Source organism: Pleurodeles waltl, chromosome 10 (assembly GCF_031143425.1).
Source record: "Pleurodeles waltl isolate 20211129_DDA chromosome 10, aPleWal1.hap1.20221129, whole genome shotgun sequence".
Classification (NCBI taxonomy): Eukaryota; Metazoa; Chordata; class Amphibia; order Caudata; family Salamandridae; genus Pleurodeles; species Pleurodeles waltl.
The window spans coordinates 765,467,688-765,486,188 of NC_090449.1; the positions used below are offsets into that span (position 1 = coordinate 765,467,688).

Genomic DNA, 18,501 nt, shown 5'->3' on the forward strand with positions numbered 1-18,501 from the left:
GGTACTCACAATGGTGGCATTCAGTGATATGAATATTTTTACAAAGGGGTTTTGAGTGACCGTGAATAGACCATGAAAGTGAAGTTTTAATTACCCAGGATGCCACCCAGAACCCTCAGATAAAAAACATCCCTATTTTTCACATTTTTCCCATCTACAAATCTACATTGTATATAGCCCAAAATCCTGGCCATCTGCCACCCTGCACCGCCCTCTGAAATTCGCCCTCCCCTTCCAAAATCCAAATATAAATAAAAAACCGTCTCCTGCCATCCACACACACACACACACAACTGCATAAACCGTTCAGCCAACCACTCCCAAAAAAAAGAAGAAGACCAGGCCAGGTGCCACCACTGATCTGAAAAATATAAACTTGGCCTTCTGCTTCCTTCTCCTGCATCCTCTGTGCCATGCACATTCCATTCCTATCCATTCCAAAGCCACACTCCTTGCTCTCACATTGAGAGATGCTGGCACCGCAAAGACAGCAGCTCTGTGAGAGCCGCTTGACGGTGCAGCTTCATGTTTACTTTGTATGGGTCTTCAGTTACCCTTGCTGACTGGGGAGATGGTTGTTGGGACAGGTAAAGACAAAATGCATTGTCCTGTATCCCTCGGGTCGGTGGAAATGCAGCAGAGTAGGTTTAAGGCAGATGAGACCGTCAACCTCCATTCCCTTTCATGCTAAGTCTCCTGGGACCTTTGGGTGACATCACAACAGCAGTGTTAATCACTTGTGACGTCACTAGTGAATAACCAGATTTGGATTTGATTATTCAAAACAAAGGAGTCCAATGACGGCCGTTTACAACAAATTACTTATTTACTGCTGTGACACTGCATCAGACAGCCAGAAAAGTGAAATTTTGGAAAGTAACTCTTTATAAAACCCTTACGGCACAATGGGCCTCCTTTTCAAAGATGGGTTTCTGATGATATGGTAGAGAACGAGTGCAATACTTCAATCATCTATAGTATTCTCACGTGCTTCCAGAGGCCAAAAAATCCTTTGTTGATACCTACCCATGTTTGTGCCCCAGAGTTCCCTCTGTAAACTTGTGGCATGGACCATGGGTGCGGGAGGATGTCAAGGGAAACCCATACAAAATAAGACATGGCTTAACAAAATTGTGGTCTTTTTAACTCTTTCTTGCGCCCCCTACTAAAACACTAAAAACAAGCCTGTCATGATGCCAAAATTCCCCATCTCCGTCAGTCAAGCTTCCTCTGTCTCCACGTAGGTTAAAAAAATAAAATCGACACACTGCCACCCTAAGCCTAAATCTTGCATTCTCTTCTTGCATGCTCTGCGCTCACAGCATTTTTCACAATAAACCACAGCTAAGTACTGCAGAGATTTTCTGCTTCCCATATCTTTGGAAGCAATAAATACCAGAAATTATTTTCAGTTTTTGAACAGTCAATGAGAGCTTCATGTATTATACAACAGATTGTAATATTTTAGTGAAAAATTTGTGTCACACCTAGAAGTCCAACTAAAAATGCGATTTATTTTTGTCGTTTTACCTCAGAAGTTTGTCTGGCTTCAGTAAGGCATTTATGCGATTGACAATCCAACTGAAAAGGCGGCCGTATAATGCTTTGCCCATGGCGTCTCTGACGTCTATGGCTTTTTCCACATTGTTGGGCCGGATGATTGTCTCTCCTCGAGCCACCACACAGTGGGAAGTGAGAGCTTCCTGCAGCTCGTCGGCCTGAATGCAAAGTAAGGAAGCAGCTACAAGAAAACATGGATATTTAGTATTGGTGCAGTGTTATGCGTAGCTTAGCACGAAATATGCAGGCAATATTCTGTTATAACTAATGTATCATTGATCAATGTACTATAGTGATCACTGAGAGCAAAGAAGATGTCAACATATTTTAACTCATTTGACGCCAGAGTGGTTGAGAAATGTGGTTTGTTTGCATTACTTACAAATAAAAATACTACCAGGAGGAAAAAAAAAACTTACATTGTAAAACTCAATATGAGGAATGCACAAATCAGAAATCAGCCTCATACCTGACAAGATGGAAAGGCTGATGAGCCACAGACAGCACTGATCTACTATCTTTTATTTTCTGATGACATTAGGCTTCCATACAAATAGGTCTGTGGCATTTTCAGGGAGGCAGCCCTATATTCAATCACATTCAGTCAGTGTGTTGTCTTTCCTGTACTCATTTATGTGTTGCTGTTGATATTTTTTGCATGATCTTTTATTTAACTTAAGGAACACGTGAGTTGAATTCCCAGCAGATCTCGCACCAAGCCACATTACACAATGCCTTCACTGAGAACAGGTGGTTAACACAAAGTAAATCCCGTTAGGATTATTCATTACGTTCCTATGATTTCAGTGGTTCGGCGAAAATATAATGCTATTAATAAAGTAACATTTTACAAACTTTTACCTTTTAAGGAAATGTATATAAAAAAATCTCATTATAATGTGCTGCAAAAGGCTGCAATTTAAATAGACATCAGATTACTAATTTACAGGTAACTAAAATGAATTTTGTAGCTACTTACCAGTTTCCTATTATAAAACAAATTAAGTTATAATATGCGATGGAAGAAAGAATCCATAGTCTTAAATAGGACCGGATGATGTTTAATTTCTTTAACGCCTGTGTAATTTTCAGGTGCAAAATAAGGTTTACTTTTGGAAACTGATTCATAGAGAAAAATATTTTGCATGAGACATTTTCCCCTTAAAACAGTCTCATCTCGGTATTTTTCTTAACTATTAAGTTCAAGAAATGCTCCACAATTAAATTTTTTGTAAATTACTGGCAAGTTAATTTCACAAAATTATGCATACATTTGTGCCATCAATATTCCAAACAACAACTCGATTTGGCACACCACAAGTCCTCATACTATAGCCACTACTGAATATGTAATGATACTCTTATTTTTTCTAACACCCAAAACCCTTAGATTCCTCCAACATCTCTGCTGAAGAATCCAGGAGTATCACTCACTCTACCAAACCACTCATTTCCTCAAGGACTTAATCCAAATGTTAAACAAGTTTTGACAAAACATAATAACGGTTTTATGGTAATGTCTTCCGCACCCAGTCTTGCATCAGCAGAGATTTTCATTTAGATGTTCTGTTGTCTATCAGGATTATAATGAAGACTTCAAATATAATAGCATTGTCTGCGTATTACATTTCATAATTTTACAATAGAATGAGTGATTGATTGTAATAACCACTTTCATTAAGGCTTTAAGTGTGATGTCCTCGTCCTTTCTCCCATATTTTAACAATTTTAATCTCTCTACATTAATTGTTGGTATGTAAAATGCAACATACATACATACATATGCGAAATTCGCAGGTCAACAGGATGCCATAACCCAAAACCTAGGTTCTTCCTAGAAACTACATGCGTCTATATTTGACACTGTCAACTGTGTGACACTAGCACACTTTTCAAGCTCTAAACATTGACATAGTTGAAGTGTTTTATGTCCACAACCCTCTTAATATTCTACTCTTTTAGCAGTCAGAGTGCTACATTCCTGATATTCCTGATATTTGAAGAACTCCAGAGAGAGATTTACATCTAGCAGAAGGAGTATACCTACCCACCAACTTACTCAAAATGCAATCACAATGTTACTAGTAGGAATCCACCAAATGTAGTTCTAAATTACATAAACTGGGTACACCGTGGGTTGGCTTTGTGGGTGAGTTGGATACGGGGCCTCGCCAAAGGCCAAACGCTGCAGGCAATGGCCACTGTGCACAGTGAAAGACCATGTGGAGTGTGTGGCTAGCTGCAGATGGTGAGTTGAAAACTGTTGGATGTGGTGTTTGATCAAAAAACACCTAACCAAATCAATTGAAGAAATCAAAGCTTAAAATGAAGTCACAGTAAGGTTTAGTTTTTAGTTGTAGCACCTACAGGAAGGTTTAAAACCCCTAGAGTTTCACTGAAAAAAAGCTATAGTTATGAATTAAAACAGAAAAACGATGAAAATGCGCAAGTTATGGCTAGTACCACAATTTGTAACTCACACACCAACCATGAAAACAATACTTTCGATACAAATGCAATGCCAATGACCTCACTTATGATGTAACCGGTGCAATCTCAACTGTCATAAATAATCTTATAGATGAGAATACATATCACATAATTCCATTGTGCTTTTAGTTGTTATACACTGGCATACATTTTGTGCACTCATGAGCATTATACTTGGCATGCAAGTTCTGGTTAGCATAGCAGTTGTGTTAGTTATGAATATATAGGTATAGCGAATATGTAGAAGTGTAATATCTTCCAGTATTGTCATCAAGTGCTTCTCGTTACATCATATGCCTCATAACTGATGGTGGACTATTTTCTAAAATTCACCAGAACTCCAAGATGACAATAGAGGACCATGTTGTGCATGGTACCCATTATGTATTTTTAGTCACATGTTTATTTTGGGGCGGATGTCCTGACAAAAAGGTTTCTCTTCAAAGTAGAGATAACAATGGGCATTGATCTGAATTCTAATCTTGTGGCTTTATTTATCTTTCTTTAATGAAATGTTAATGGAATGGGCAGGGGGGAATTGAGAAAATCAGTAGCATTTGGTGATTCTGCAGCATTTTCTGCAGAAGCATGACTATGGCATTTGCTATATACATTGCCACATAGTTGGCAAAAACTGCAGATTTTACCCCAAAGGTTATTTCTATTGAAAATGGATAAAAATGAAACTAACAATGTGCCACATGATTTGAATTTTTTGCTGCATAATTTACATTCCCTTGCCACAAAATTGAGTTTTGCATGCTGCCTAATACTAGTAGCCATGACAATATTAAAGCTAAGCCGAGTGAATAAGATGCTATCATTAAGATCATGAAATCCATATTTCACATACAACTATGAAATATTTCCCACATTCCTCTGAAATATGTGTTTCTATACTGATGTTTTTGTGCAATAAGATCACCAAAATTACTCTGGCGATGGTATCAGATGGTGCAGGGTGATCACACCCAGACCCCCAGGGCCATGTTTTTTTGGGGGCGGTGTGTCAAAGGGACCCCTCTTTGATTGACCAGTCACAAAATGTTGTAGTTGCCATTATAGGACCCACGGTTATTGTCCTTAGTGAAATACATATTAGTGAAAACCCTTTCTTGAGGGTCACAAAAAGGAACACATGATGTGTAACAAAAGATTTTAGTCACAACAGAAATCGTTTGTTGGTAGTATCATACGAATTGTCTTTACCTTTTGAAAAATGCACTTTGTTAGAAATGGGGTATTTGGTTGACAGTCAGGTTACCCCCTGTTCAAGCAAAGACCCTCACTCTAGTCACGGTAAAAGAGAATCACCCTCAGCTAACCCCTGCTTACCCCCTTGGTAGCTTGGCAGAGCAGTAGCCTTAACTTCAGAGTGCTAGGTGTAAAGTATTTGTACCAGCACACACAGTAACTTAGTGAAACACTACAAAATGTGTGTGGCGACTTCCACAGAGTCGTTCCCAACAATCCGACACCAGCGGCGCTGGACACGGAGTCGCATAGACCCCCAGGTACATTAACAGAAATGAAAACGAGCCGATGCGCGGTCGGAAATCGCGGCGTCTGTGCGAAACGTTGAATCCACGTACTTCGAGCGGCGTCGGTCACGACATGGTGTGGCGACTTCCACGGAGTCGTGGACTTCGGCGGGGCTGCAGTGATGTCGGGCCTGCGAAAGTCAACTTGTTCCAGCGAAGATCATGGAGTCAGGTGCAGGCGGCGTCACCGGATTCAGCAGCGGCGTCGGTCCGAAGTCGATTTCCTTGGATTTTCACCAGCTGTCCTTTCAAGGTCCCAGGGACTGGATAGAGCACCACTTGTCAGAGCAGGAGTCTCTCCAGAGACTCCAGGTGCTGGTAGAGAGAAGTCTTTGCTGTCCCTGAGACTTCAAACAACAGGAGGCAAGCTCTAAATCAAGCCCTTGGAGATTTCTTCACAAGATGGAAGGCACACAAAGTCCAGTCTTTGCCCTCTTCCTCTGGCAGGAGAAGCAACTGCAGGATAGCTCCACAAAGCACAGTCACAGACAGGGCAGCACTTCTCCTCAGCTCTTCCGCTCTTCTCCAGGCAGAGGTTCCTCTTGTTTCCAGAAGTGTTCTAACGTCTGTGGTTTTGGGTGCCCTTCTTATACCCAATTTCTCCTTTGAAGTAGGCCTACCTCAAAGTAAAGTCTCTTTTGAATGTGAAATCCTGCCTTGCCCAGGCCCCAGACAGTCACCAGGGGGTTGGAGACTGCATTGTGTGAGGGCAGGCACAGCCCTTTCAGGTGTGAGTGACCACTCCTCCCCTACCTCTTAGCACAGATGGCTCATCAGGATATGCAGGCTACACCCCAGCTCCCTTTGGGTCACTGTCTAGCGTGAGGTGCAACCAGCCCAACTGTCAAACTGACCCAGACAGGGAATCCACAAACAGGCAGAGTCACAGAAATGGTATAAGCAAGAAAATGCTCACTTTCTAAAAGTGGCATTTTCAAACACACAATCTTAAAATCAACTTTACTAAAATATGTATTTTTAAATTGTGAGCTCAGAGACCCCAAACTCCACATGTCCATCCGCTCCCAAAGGGAATCTACACTTTATTCAGATTTAAAAGGTAGCCCCCCATGTTAACCTATGAGAGGGACAGGCCATGCAACAGTGAAAAACGAATTTAGCAATATTTCACTGTCAGGACATATAAAACACATTAGTATGTGTCCTACCTTAAACATACACTACACTGCGCCCTGCCCAATGGGCTACCTAGGGCCTACCTTAGGGGTGTCTTACATGTATGAAAATGGAAGGTTTAGGCCTGGCAAATGTGTACACTTGCCAAGTCGAATTGGCAGTTTAAAACTGCACACACAGACACTGCAGTGGCAGGTCTGAGCCATGTTTACAGGGCTACTAATGTGGGTGGCACAACCAGTGCTGCAGGCCCACTAGTAGCATTTGATTTAAAGGCCGTGGGCACCTCCAGTGCACTGTACTAAGGACTTACCATTAAATAAAATATGCCAATCATGGAAATCCAATTACACATGCATTTTACATAGGAGCACTTGCACGTTAACACTGGATAGCAGTGGTAAAGTGCCCAGAGTAACAAAAACAGAGTCCAGCACACATCTACAACCTGGGAAACAGAGGCAAAAAGTTAGGGGAGACCACACCAAGGATGCCAAGTCTAACAACCTGCTTGCCTGAAAGGGGTTTGGGGATGGGGAGGAGGGCACGGCAATCACACAGTCACCGGGCAGGCCCAGCCTGCTCCATGACAACAGAAGTGTTAGGCAAGTCAAACTGCATCCTTAGCAAGACAGAGAAGAGCGAAATCCCACTTCAGGAGCCACCTAATTTTCACATGTATAAAATTTATGTTTCTCTGCTGGCATTTGAGTTTCAGTTGGGAAACGCATGTCCTCGCCTGGCATTGTTGTCTACCTACCCGCTAACTGAATGGTGAAAGAAAGCAGAATACATTACTGCAGACAGGAAATTCAAGCTGCACCACTTCCAGACCTGAGCAGCAGTAGAAAAGCTCCCGCTGAAGTGCAGAGCAACATTTTAGCCCCAAGTTGAATGCTGTTTAAATCTTCTTGGTTGAGAAAGCTCATGCAAAAAAGTTGTGAGGTCTCTAACTTTGCAACATTGCAGGACTATATACACGACTCTTGCCTGTACAGTATGTTGCTTCAGTTCAGTATATGAATAGAGTTAAGTTACCACAGAGAAATATTTTGCTCCCTGTAAGTGATTTTTTATTTGAAGTCCTTTACAAAAGTCTTTCACATTCTTGAACCATACCATAGACACTGCACACTGTACCATACCATGCACAGAAGGAAATGGACCCCTTGGCTACTGTTTGAATGATAAAATACAGCAAAAATCTGGGTTCAATTGACCCCTCAGAGCTAAGGTCCCTGGTACCACTGCACCTGCTACACCATTGAAAGCTACGCCGCGGTCCTTGAAATTGCTTAGTGTGCAGTTACCTCTTTGGTTTGGACCAAAGGTTTGAGCGACCATGTTTGCTTTACTCCTAAAGAGCAGTCTATGTACCACACTCACTACCTTTGGGAAGCTCTTTTACGCTTAAACATATATTTTATCTATTCTTTTTCTCTGATATGGCACTGCCGTAAGAATTGTTTGCTCTTAACTGGAATTATATGATTTAACTTAGAGAAGCGAATTTTTAGGTCAACAAAACAAGATAAAAGAAAAGTCAGGGGCTGCTCTATACTCATGTGATCGCTGAATGTGAAAGGGGTAAATGTGAATATCGTTAGTTTATCCTTGGCATTTAGTACCTATTTCCAACTGTTAAGGCTTTCTTGAAACAGCAGTGTACACTCTAACTGTTCTATGTCTTCTCCATATTAGCAGACCTGCTTAAAATTCAAGCATTCTATAAAACAGTCGAACCAGGTCGACATATAATTTAAGCATTTGAAGACACAGAAACAATGTAGAAATAGAACATGTTAACAGAACTTACAATTTTCAAGCACAGTCGAATTAGAAATTATACTCTTTTCAATTTGATGCTCAGAAATCAAAGCGGAAAATTCAATGTTACCGACGTTTAAAATTGCTGCCAATATACTGTAAACACTCCCCAGTTCCTGAAAAAATATAAAATTATGTCAGTTCTCAATTTTGCATTTGTACATTAAATATACACAGGATGACGATGAGTACCAATTAACACTTTTCTTGCACATTGTGTTGATAAAATGTTTAACACTTGACTCAGTAAATTCACCCTTATGTGCCCTAATAACTTGAATATATATAGGGAAAGATTGTGAGTGGTTCGTTCGTTTTCGGGGTCTTCATGAGCTTTAGTTTCCAAAGTAGTGTTTTTTTCTGATGTTTATACACACCAGATTAATAAAATATTGCACCTAAAAATAAAACTTTACAAAAATATAGATATATTATCTTTAAAGCTCCATATATATATATATATATATATATATACACACACACACACATATAAGAAATCTTCATAATTTTCCAAATTATTTTGGATATAAATTTTGTAAAGCTCAAAATGATAAACTCAAATTCTAAATATTAAGCAGATCTGTTTGCCTCAATAATAAATACATTTAACATTTCCGTGGATCATTTAGGCTCATGTAGGGAAGGTAATTATAGAAATAAAGTGCAGTGGGGGATGGTGGACGCTTAGGCTTGAAGTTCCAATGTACCAGCCCATTATCCTTCTGTTATCCACACCATCCTGCTGTACTACGCTCTCTGCTGCACACTTAGGCCCTCATTACGACTTCGGCGGTCTTTGTCAAAGATCCCCGAAGCCGCTGTAGCTGCTGCGGACCACTATATTAGGAGGCCTGAAAGGACTTCCATTCGTTGGCCAATGGAGCTGAAGAGGCGGTTCCACCACAAGCACCACTTCGGCGACAAGACACGGCCTGCCGTATTATGATACGTAATACGGTGTGGCGGAGTCCTGTTGGGGGTGCGTTGCTGGCGGTGGAATATATCAGGACCCATCCCCTCCCGGACGACCACCTCGCCAGAAAACATAAGTTGATCGTCCGAATGGGCGGGTGTTGGGTGCATGTGTATGGTGTATGCATGTATGTGTGCCTGAATGGGTGTGCATGTGTGTATGTGGGTGCTGTGTGTGTCAGCATGTATGCGGAGGGGAGGTGCGAGTGCGTGTGTGTTTGTATGCAGAGGGGTGGGGATATCTGAGTGCGTGTATGTGTACAAATAGGGGTGTCTGAGTGCATGTTTGTGAGCAAGCAAATGAGCGTGTCTGTATGTATGTATGCATGCAGTTGGGGGGTGTCTGCATGTCTGAGCAGGGGAGGGGTTGTCGGGGTGTGAGTAGGTGTGTGTATTCGGATGCATGTGATTGGGGGTGTCTGTGTGCAAATGTGCGGATGAGGGGTGTGTGTGCAGATTAGGGGTGTGTGTGCAAGTGTGTGTATGCGGAGGGGGGAGTATGTGAATGTATGAGTGCGTGGAGGGGGTGTCCATGAATGTGGAGGGGGTGAGGGTGTGAATGATTGTGGAGGGGGGGTGCGTATGTGTGAGTGGGTGTGTGTATGTCAGTGTGAGAGCGGGTGGGGATGTTTATATGGATATGTGCGGTTGAGGGGGTGTTTGCAAGTGTGTGGGGGGGTGTGTGCCGGCAACAGGAATGGGGATTCTTGTGTCCAGGTGCATTGCCGCCAGGGTTTTCATGGTGGGGCGGCCGACACGAAAATCCTGGCGGTTTGCTGCCTCGTAATCCAGCTCTGAAGAGTTCACTGCCAGCCACATCAGTGCGACCGCACCACCGGCCAAGGCACTGTTATGGCGATTTGACTTTGGGCAAACACAACCACTTGTAATGCGGCAGTCTTTACCGCTGGGTCTGCTGTGGAAACACCACTGCCGCAAGGCTGGCTGTCTAATGATCGCCAGCCTCGTAATGAGGGCCTCAGTGTTTATAAAACCACAAGAGGAAAGACTGAGGTGGTTTTTGAAGTTGTGGCACCATTTCCGGGGGGGTAGCAGCTGTATGGCCTAGTTGAGAGCGAGGGGCCTGGCCCTAAACTCCACTGGTCCTTGGTCTCTTGCTTTCTGCCACCACCCCTTGGATTTCCACCCGGGCTATGTTGTGCTGAACTCCTCTGGCAGAACTCTGTTCTGTGGCCAGGGACGTGCTGACCACAACCTGGAGGGGAGGTGGGGTGTGGAGGAAGGGCTGTGGCTCCAGGACTTGTTGCCCTGTCGCAGGGCTGATCGGACTATGCCTGCTTGCTAGCCTTCTGCCTTCCTTGAGGAGGGATCTTCCTCACCTGCAAAGGGCCAGGCTGGAGTGCACAAGTGGCACTCATATTTCTGGAGAGCAATGCCTCCTACCAATGCTGTCTCCTGGCTAGCTCCCACCCAGCTGGATTCTTGGTGGGGGGTGTAGAGGGGCGGGTCCCCCTGCCAGAGACTGTTTGGGCTTCCCATCACTGGAAGCAACATTGGCTGTGGACTCAGTGGGTACAGTGTTGGCCCTACAGTGTTCCCTTGCTGGTGTGACTTGAGTTTGGAGTTTTAGACCAGTGATTCTTAACTTGTGATCTGAGGACCCCTGGGGCTCTGTGAAGCCTTCCCAGTGGTACACAAAAAATTAAATCTTATTAACAGAATAATAAGGTTTATATAAATGTTGTCTGACGACCTCCTGGCTGGCTCCTATACAGCTGGATGCTGGGTGGGGGGTTCCCCTGCCAGAGACTGTTTTGGCCCTCCCATCACTGGAAACAACAGTGGGTGTGGACTCGGTGGGCCATAGTGTTAGCCCTACAGTGTTCCCTTGTTAGTGTGGCTTGAGGATAGAGTTTTAGACCAGCGGTTCTTAACTTGTGGTCTGAGGACCCCTGCGTCTCCGTGAATCCTTCCCAGGGGGTCTGCAACTGCTTAGAAAATTAAATATTAAATATTACTAACAGATTAATAAGGTTTATTTAAAGATGAAAGTGTAAAATTAAACATTTTAAAACATTCTGTAAATGTGAAGGAATTTCAAATTAGAGACTAAATGTTAAGTTAGCATCCTCAGGCTGATTTGTGAGAGCAGAGCAAATGCAAAAAGAATATAATATGGACAATGAGTGGCCTCTATTGAATTTAGAAAATCCTTCCTATTATAATTATAATGTTGGTTGTTTTATATTTGTTTGTGAATCAAATACTAAGTAGAGGGGCCTCTGATTCCAACAATGATTGGGGGGGGGGGGAGGAGGTCCCAGGGTCATAGTGATGATGAAGTGAGGAGGGGAGGATACAAAAAGAGAAGTCAAGAATCACTGCTTTAGACCCTTGTGTTCCTTCGCCAGAAGACAATTACATTTTGGAGGTGAGGAAAAACTTTGCTAATGAAAGATCTGGGGAGCACTGCCTGGGCCAGCTCTGCAAATTCCGAGGATCCAGGCCCCTAGCCCATTGCTAATCTTGATTGGGCCCTAGGATAGTGTGGGTTCCTCCTACCTGCCTTGCCTACCTGATGGGTGATCCTACCCTGCATTAACCTAGCTGGCTTTGCCTTCTCCTCAGCCCATTAGCACTCTCTCCTAGTTGAACATTTTTAGACTGCTCATGCTGTGGGGTCCACACTAGGAACTCTCCTTTCATATACAGCCTGAGAGCTGCTTGCCCTTCATGGAGGCTCATACATGGGCAGAGCACCTGAACCAAACTTTCAAAATAACTTTAACCCATGGGGTTTCACTCCTTTGCCAGGGGGTAGGATGTGGGAGGTACTCGGAGTCCCCTCCCCATTTAGAGAACCAGGGCAAGCTGCACTCTGTCTTGGACACAACTAAAAAGTTGTGCAGAAGCCTTAAGGCTAAAATAGTTGTGATTTGAATCAAAGTGAACCTCTTCCTCGAAGATCAAAGGAAATTATCTGACTGCTTATCACATCAAAGCACCTCGTTTGCTGGAGTAAAGCACACATGGCATGAGTTTGGATTAAAATATGCACTGCTATTTCTGGCTAAACACAGCACTAAGCTTAATCTCATACAATCTTATCTTCTGCACAGGGCTTACCTGACCCCTTGGAAATATTGAAGACCGTATCTCGGGAGCTAGCTCCTGCTGCCTCTGTTGTTGACTAACGGGATCCGACTTGCAGCACAGGCTCTGGAGATGCCCCACATGGGCTGAGGCCATCATGTACTTACAGGCATTGGAGTACATCAATTTGGGTGGTTGTGACATTGTTGCTTTGGGTCTTTAAATGCCCCAAACATTTCACAGCTACACCCGCTTTCTAGACTTAGCACTAATCATAATTCTGAGTTCTCTTACGCACCTTTGGAAAGCCGTGTCATCCCAGTCACTGGTTGCTTAGCACCGATGCATTGTTTCTTGGGCCAAGGCTGAGAACACTCTCCTTTGACATGAGGAGGCCGAGGCCTGAGGATATGTCCCTTCTCTCTGAGGTGAGATGAGCTGATTGAGATCTTTCATACTCAGTTTAAGGATGACACTTGACCCCCTCAGAAGTTCTCTAGAGGGACACTAGCACACCATTGACCCCATGCATGCGCATCCTGTAAAGCTACTGTTCCAACCTCTGCAGTAGTTTGATGTGCTGTACCATCTCCTGCTCTTTTACACATATACACACACACACACACACACCCCCATGACTTGGTTACTCTATCACCCTTCCGAGCTTTTTGACACATAGCTTTGTCAGCTGCCAGCAACCGTCTTTGCATTAATGGGCACCCACTGCTAACATAGCCTCATCTTCTCATTATCCCTCTGGCTCCTGCCTTAACCTGTGGTGTACTTTTCTTGCATCTTTTACCCTCAAGTGACCCTCACTCTCCCAGTTGTTATGATTTTTGTATGTTCTTCCTTGTTTTGTTTTAATTCTTTTTATTTTCCCAGCTCTGTTCAACTGCTACTTCTCGGTAACAGTAACATCATGTAAAATAAAGTACATTAACACTCATGCCTTGCCTCCTACTATGATTTGAATGTACATTTGACACCTTTACGACGTCTTTCTTTTGGCTTATGCCTGCATAATATTTGGAGCTGTACAACATCCATATGAAAAAGGCAATAAGAACACGTTCGGAAATAAAGTGTGAGGTGTATAACTCACATTGCCACTAGTATCTCAAATACATTCTGCCTGATCAAAACTAATCTATAGGACAACACAAAACAATTTCATCACCCTGGTGCCATATTCAAGATACAGTCCCCCTGTACCATGTTCTTGTATTTTGTGCTCGTGAAATTTATACCATCTCTTGTTTTGAGGCCATGAACATAGGAAATGCATATGAAGAAAGCTCATAAATGTCTTACAATGGATCCAAATCCAGAGCAAATTCTCACAGAAAGCAATGAGACTGAAAATCAGGGGAAATATAATGCTTACCTGTGCAGCTACCAATAAACTAGCTGGAATCAATTACAAAATAATTATTTCCAAATTTGCTGTGAAAGAAAACAATTGAATTGAGCCTCCAGTCAATGATGAGCTATGTGCCCCTCAGTATAATTGTCAAGAACACGGGACTCACTCATGCAGGATGCCCGCCTGGGATATTGTGCAATGTGGCCATGTTGCAAGATAAAGTTGTACGCGCGTCTGTGAATGTAGCTTGGCAAAATCTGTACTGCAATAGCACTGAGCACGCGTAAGTGATCAGCTTGTACTTGCGTGCTGTGCCAACTGGGAACGTGAGTTGATGACGTCAGTTGGAAACAGTCCTCATGCCAGATCTGTAGGATGAGTGCTAGGGCCTGTTCACCCAAATTCTGTAACATCCGACACTGCGGAGCAGTGGGAAAAGCAGTTTAAAACGTACACAATGAGGAACAAGCACCACTACTAGTAATTCAGAGACCAACTGAAGCGCGGGACAGCAGCTGCATTGGATCTTTCCAAAAGTACATCAGTTAGCTCCTGAGATAACATAAATCATCATCAAATCTAAAAAATGAGAAGGTTGGAGGCAGGTAAGATTTACCTATAGTTTATTACAGGCACTCACAGCCATGCGACCCACTCAGCTTGAAGTCCCAGCCAACTGTCAGATAACAGTTAGCTGGAATTCCACAGAGGAGCAGAAGGTGGAATCCAAATGAATGCCAATAGGTAAGTAGAAATAACACTGCGTACACATGTGAACAGGCGCGCTTTCAGGACATTTTCTTTATCATCCTTGGAAACCACCTCTCAGGTGAAAAAATTGGTTCTGCATGAAAGAAAAATATTTAGCTGCCACCGATGTCATCAAACTTGATGCAAAGAGAAAAAAAGTACTGCTCTTCAGTTATTTTGGTCAATAAAGAAAACAAATATTCAATAACTTACCTAAAGCGGAAGCCCACATGGTCAATTTAGAGTCTGGAATAAATATATGGAGGCTAATAGTATGCTCAAAAAGAAATTCTCAGATGAACCTAGTGTTTTGCTAAAACGTTTTAGTTTCTTCAAATATGAACAGAATCTTGAAGAAATCATGAAGGAGTACATTTACGACTGCTTGCTTCTACATGTAACTATGGCAAACTTTCTTGATACCTACTTTAGAGACCAATTTGTTTATAGTTGCTCTTAAAAAAATAAAATAACCAGAGCATCTGCAGAATAGTAGGAATCCAAACCAATTTGAAGTTATTGACATGGCCAAAGGTACTGAGTCTTCTATATTTTCCAACAAACTTATGGCTCAAGAAATCGCTTCCACTGGTTTGGTGTCCACCAACACTTTCCAAGATGCTGAATCTTTGTGTGTTAAAGGACAAGGGTGTCAGACCTGAACAAAGAAATACACTCAACATATTTTTAAAAAAATCAATTTTATTAATTTCAACACATATTGTCAATCACAAATACAGAAACTGGGTTAATGTGTACCACATTCCAGAGGTTAACAGAACATCTGTTCCCTGATTCATATTTCAGGTCTATCATTAAACAGCAAGCAATACAGGCAAGAGATAGAGACCTGGTTTATTACAGTATCATGTGTCACCCCAAAGTGCCTTGAGTGCACCATGCCCATTCCACTTCCCACCCATTATCTTGGTCTCCATAACATATTACAAGCATTGAGTCCGGTATAACCAGTCCTGCGCTCCTTTCTGTCTCACAAGCGAAAGTCCAAACAATTAAGCAGATCAGTTTTGGTGTCAGAGTGCTGGCATCAACAAAACAAAGCCCACCTAACCTCCTAGTGCCCCCTCCTTATCCCAGGAAAACTCAAGAGCTTAAGACCCTTTGGACGCCACTCCCACAATGCAGCGAGTCACAGCGGGTCCTCGTAATTTTTAGTTTTCAGCTTAGTCACTAGCGCCTCCCATGTGTCATAAGCTTTACGTACCTGTCCCTTGTCCCGTAAAGACCGAAACACTCGTGACTCCGTCCGTGCCCACCGCAGCATCATGGCATGCCAGCTAGATATCTCCGAAACCCTAGGTGCCTTCCAGTTCATGGCAATCATCCATTTGTACATAATGAATGCCAAGTCAGCAAACGTATGAATGTGTATATCTTGCTTAGCTCTGGTTATTATCCCCAAAAGACAAGACTCTGGTTCCGGTAGGAACACGTGCTCCGTGATGTTGGTAATATCTGACAGTATGCCATGCCAGACTTTCTGCAGGGGCCTTCAATCCCACACCATATGATAAAAGTGTGCTGTTTGGAGTCCACATCGGGGGCATACCGGATTAGATGCAGGGTACATGCGCTGAATACGGAGTGGGGACAAATACGTCTGGTGTACAAAGTTAAACTGGGTGTAGCGGAACCTAGGGTTTTGTGATACTCTTTCACCTGTTGAAGGGCCACTGACCACACCTCGGAGGTTAAGGGTGTGGGGAGGACTGAATTCCATTTCTGTCTTGCTGCCTCAAGATTATCGTCATCCACTTTAGTCAGGGCTCTGTATAGGTTAGTAATTACTTTTTTTGAGCAACCATCTGAGAGCAATAAGTGTAGAGTGAGAGAAGTCTCAGGTTCCTGGTCCCCCCGCCCATTCTTTTTTTAATCATGTGACTTATGGTATAGTACGTCATAAAGTGTCCCGGTCCCACCGAGGCAAGGTCCCTATTAGGGTCAAAAGACATCAAAACACCATCATCAAAACAACCCCCCCACTGTCTCTATCACTGCCTCCACCCACGGTGTTAGGAAGTGAGTTTTGAGTAGTGGTGCACCTCCCGGTATCTGTCCTGGGGAAATGAGGGGTGAGTCTGGGGGGCTGGACCTTCCACCCTGTAAGCATAGCCGCCAACAGGCATATGCTGCCATCAGCAGATGATTGTCAGTAATGTGCTTCACTGTACGGTCAGTTAGCCACATGTAGATAGGGTCACCTTTCAGCTGAGTATGCACCCACCCAGCCTCGGACGGCTCAGTCCTGTTCATCCAGTATAGCGGCCACTGCAACTGTGCTACCGCATAGTACTGTTCAAAATTCGGCGCACCCATCTCCCCCTCCCACAATGGTCGCTGCAGAGTGGTGAGTGCGACTCGGGGCCTATCACTTCCCCAGATGAGTCCCAACAACAGTCTATTCAGCTCACGCAAAAAACTCCTGGGGACAACTATAGGTAGTGCTGCGAAGTAACAGAGGAGGCTCGGAAGGATCAACATGTTTGCTATTGCCACCCTGCGCAGGGGAGAGAGAGGAAGCGAGCACCAAAATCAGAGCGAGCCTTTCATAGAGCAAAGCGTGCGTCCCAGGTTACCATCCCTCAGGTCTTCAATTTTAATGATATGTTTATACACTCAAGTGTTTAAAAGTATCCAAGCACCACCTCAGCCTACTTGGAGGAAGTGCCCCTTTAATCCCTGCAGGCAGTTCGGCCAGAGGAAACAAGCAGGATTTGGACCAGTTAACCCACAGCCCCGAGATTGCTCCAAATGTGTCCAACAAAGACATCACTTCAGGTAATGTAGTCCATCCTCTCTCCAAATAAATCAGTGCATTGTCTGCATATAGCAACATAATATATATGTCCCCATCCGGCATACCCCCCACTGCTCGGCCATAGCACGCAGCCGAGCAGCCAGCTGCTCCACTGCAATATCAAACAAGAAAGGTGATAGTGGGCACCCTTGTCTAGTCCTTATACCAATGGAGAAGCTTTCCGATATTATTCCTCCCGTTTTTACGCTAATTGTGGGCTCAGCATACAGAGTCTGCACCCATTGCACAAAACCACGTCCAAATCCCATACGATGCAATGTGGCAAACAAGAAGTCCCAGCCCAGGGTATCCAATGCCTTCTCTATGTCTAGGGACACTGCCACATTTTCATATGCCTCTGTTGGAGTGTCGCCAAAAATGCTTAGTAATCCACGGATATTCAAGAATGTGTTCCGCTGTGGCATGAAGCCATTTTGATCTTCATGAATCATAGTGTGTATTACAGGGGCAAATCTGTTTGCTAACACTTTTCCTAAAATGTTGCAGTGAAGATTAAGAAGAGACACCCCTCTATATGACTTCACATCCATGGGATCGCGGCCAGGTCTTGGGAGTACTACAATCAGCGCGTCTCTCTGAGATGTTGGGAGTAACCCGCGGGCCCATGCCTCCTCGAACATGGACAGCAAAGGAAGCAACAAGTGCTGCGCATAGGTGGCATAATACTCTATCGGCAGGCCATCCACGCCAGGGTTTTTATTATGGGCTATTTGTGCTATGGCTACACCAATTTCCTCTAATTTGAGGGGCTTGTCAAGCGCCGCCATATTCATTGCTGATAACTTTGTGATCAGTGCTTCCCAAAGGAAGGACTCAGGTGCATAGCCCCAATTGGGGTATGTTGCTGCCCCCCGAGCGATCACTTTCTGCCTGTAATAGCATTAGATGGTAATTATAATCATGTTGGTGAAGGCGTTGATCCGCCTCCTCGTACATCTCGCGCTTAGCACGAAGGGGTTCGAATG

General features: G+C 43.7%; 1 protein-coding gene across 1 annotated transcript in view; it reads right to left on the minus strand.

Moving 5' to 3' along the window:
- Positions 1-18,501, minus strand: part of MYO3A (myosin IIIA) — a 1,274,985-nt gene that overhangs the window by 670,048 nt on the left and 586,436 nt on the right. The window contains exons 16-17 of the mRNA XM_069211361.1: positions 8,545-8,671; positions 1,531-1,741 (exon numbers count right to left, since the gene is read on the minus strand). Coding sequence (XP_069067462.1) covers positions 1,531-1,741; positions 8,545-8,671 — 338 coding nt within the window. The remainder of the gene's footprint in view (positions 1-1,530; positions 1,742-8,544; positions 8,672-18,501) is intronic.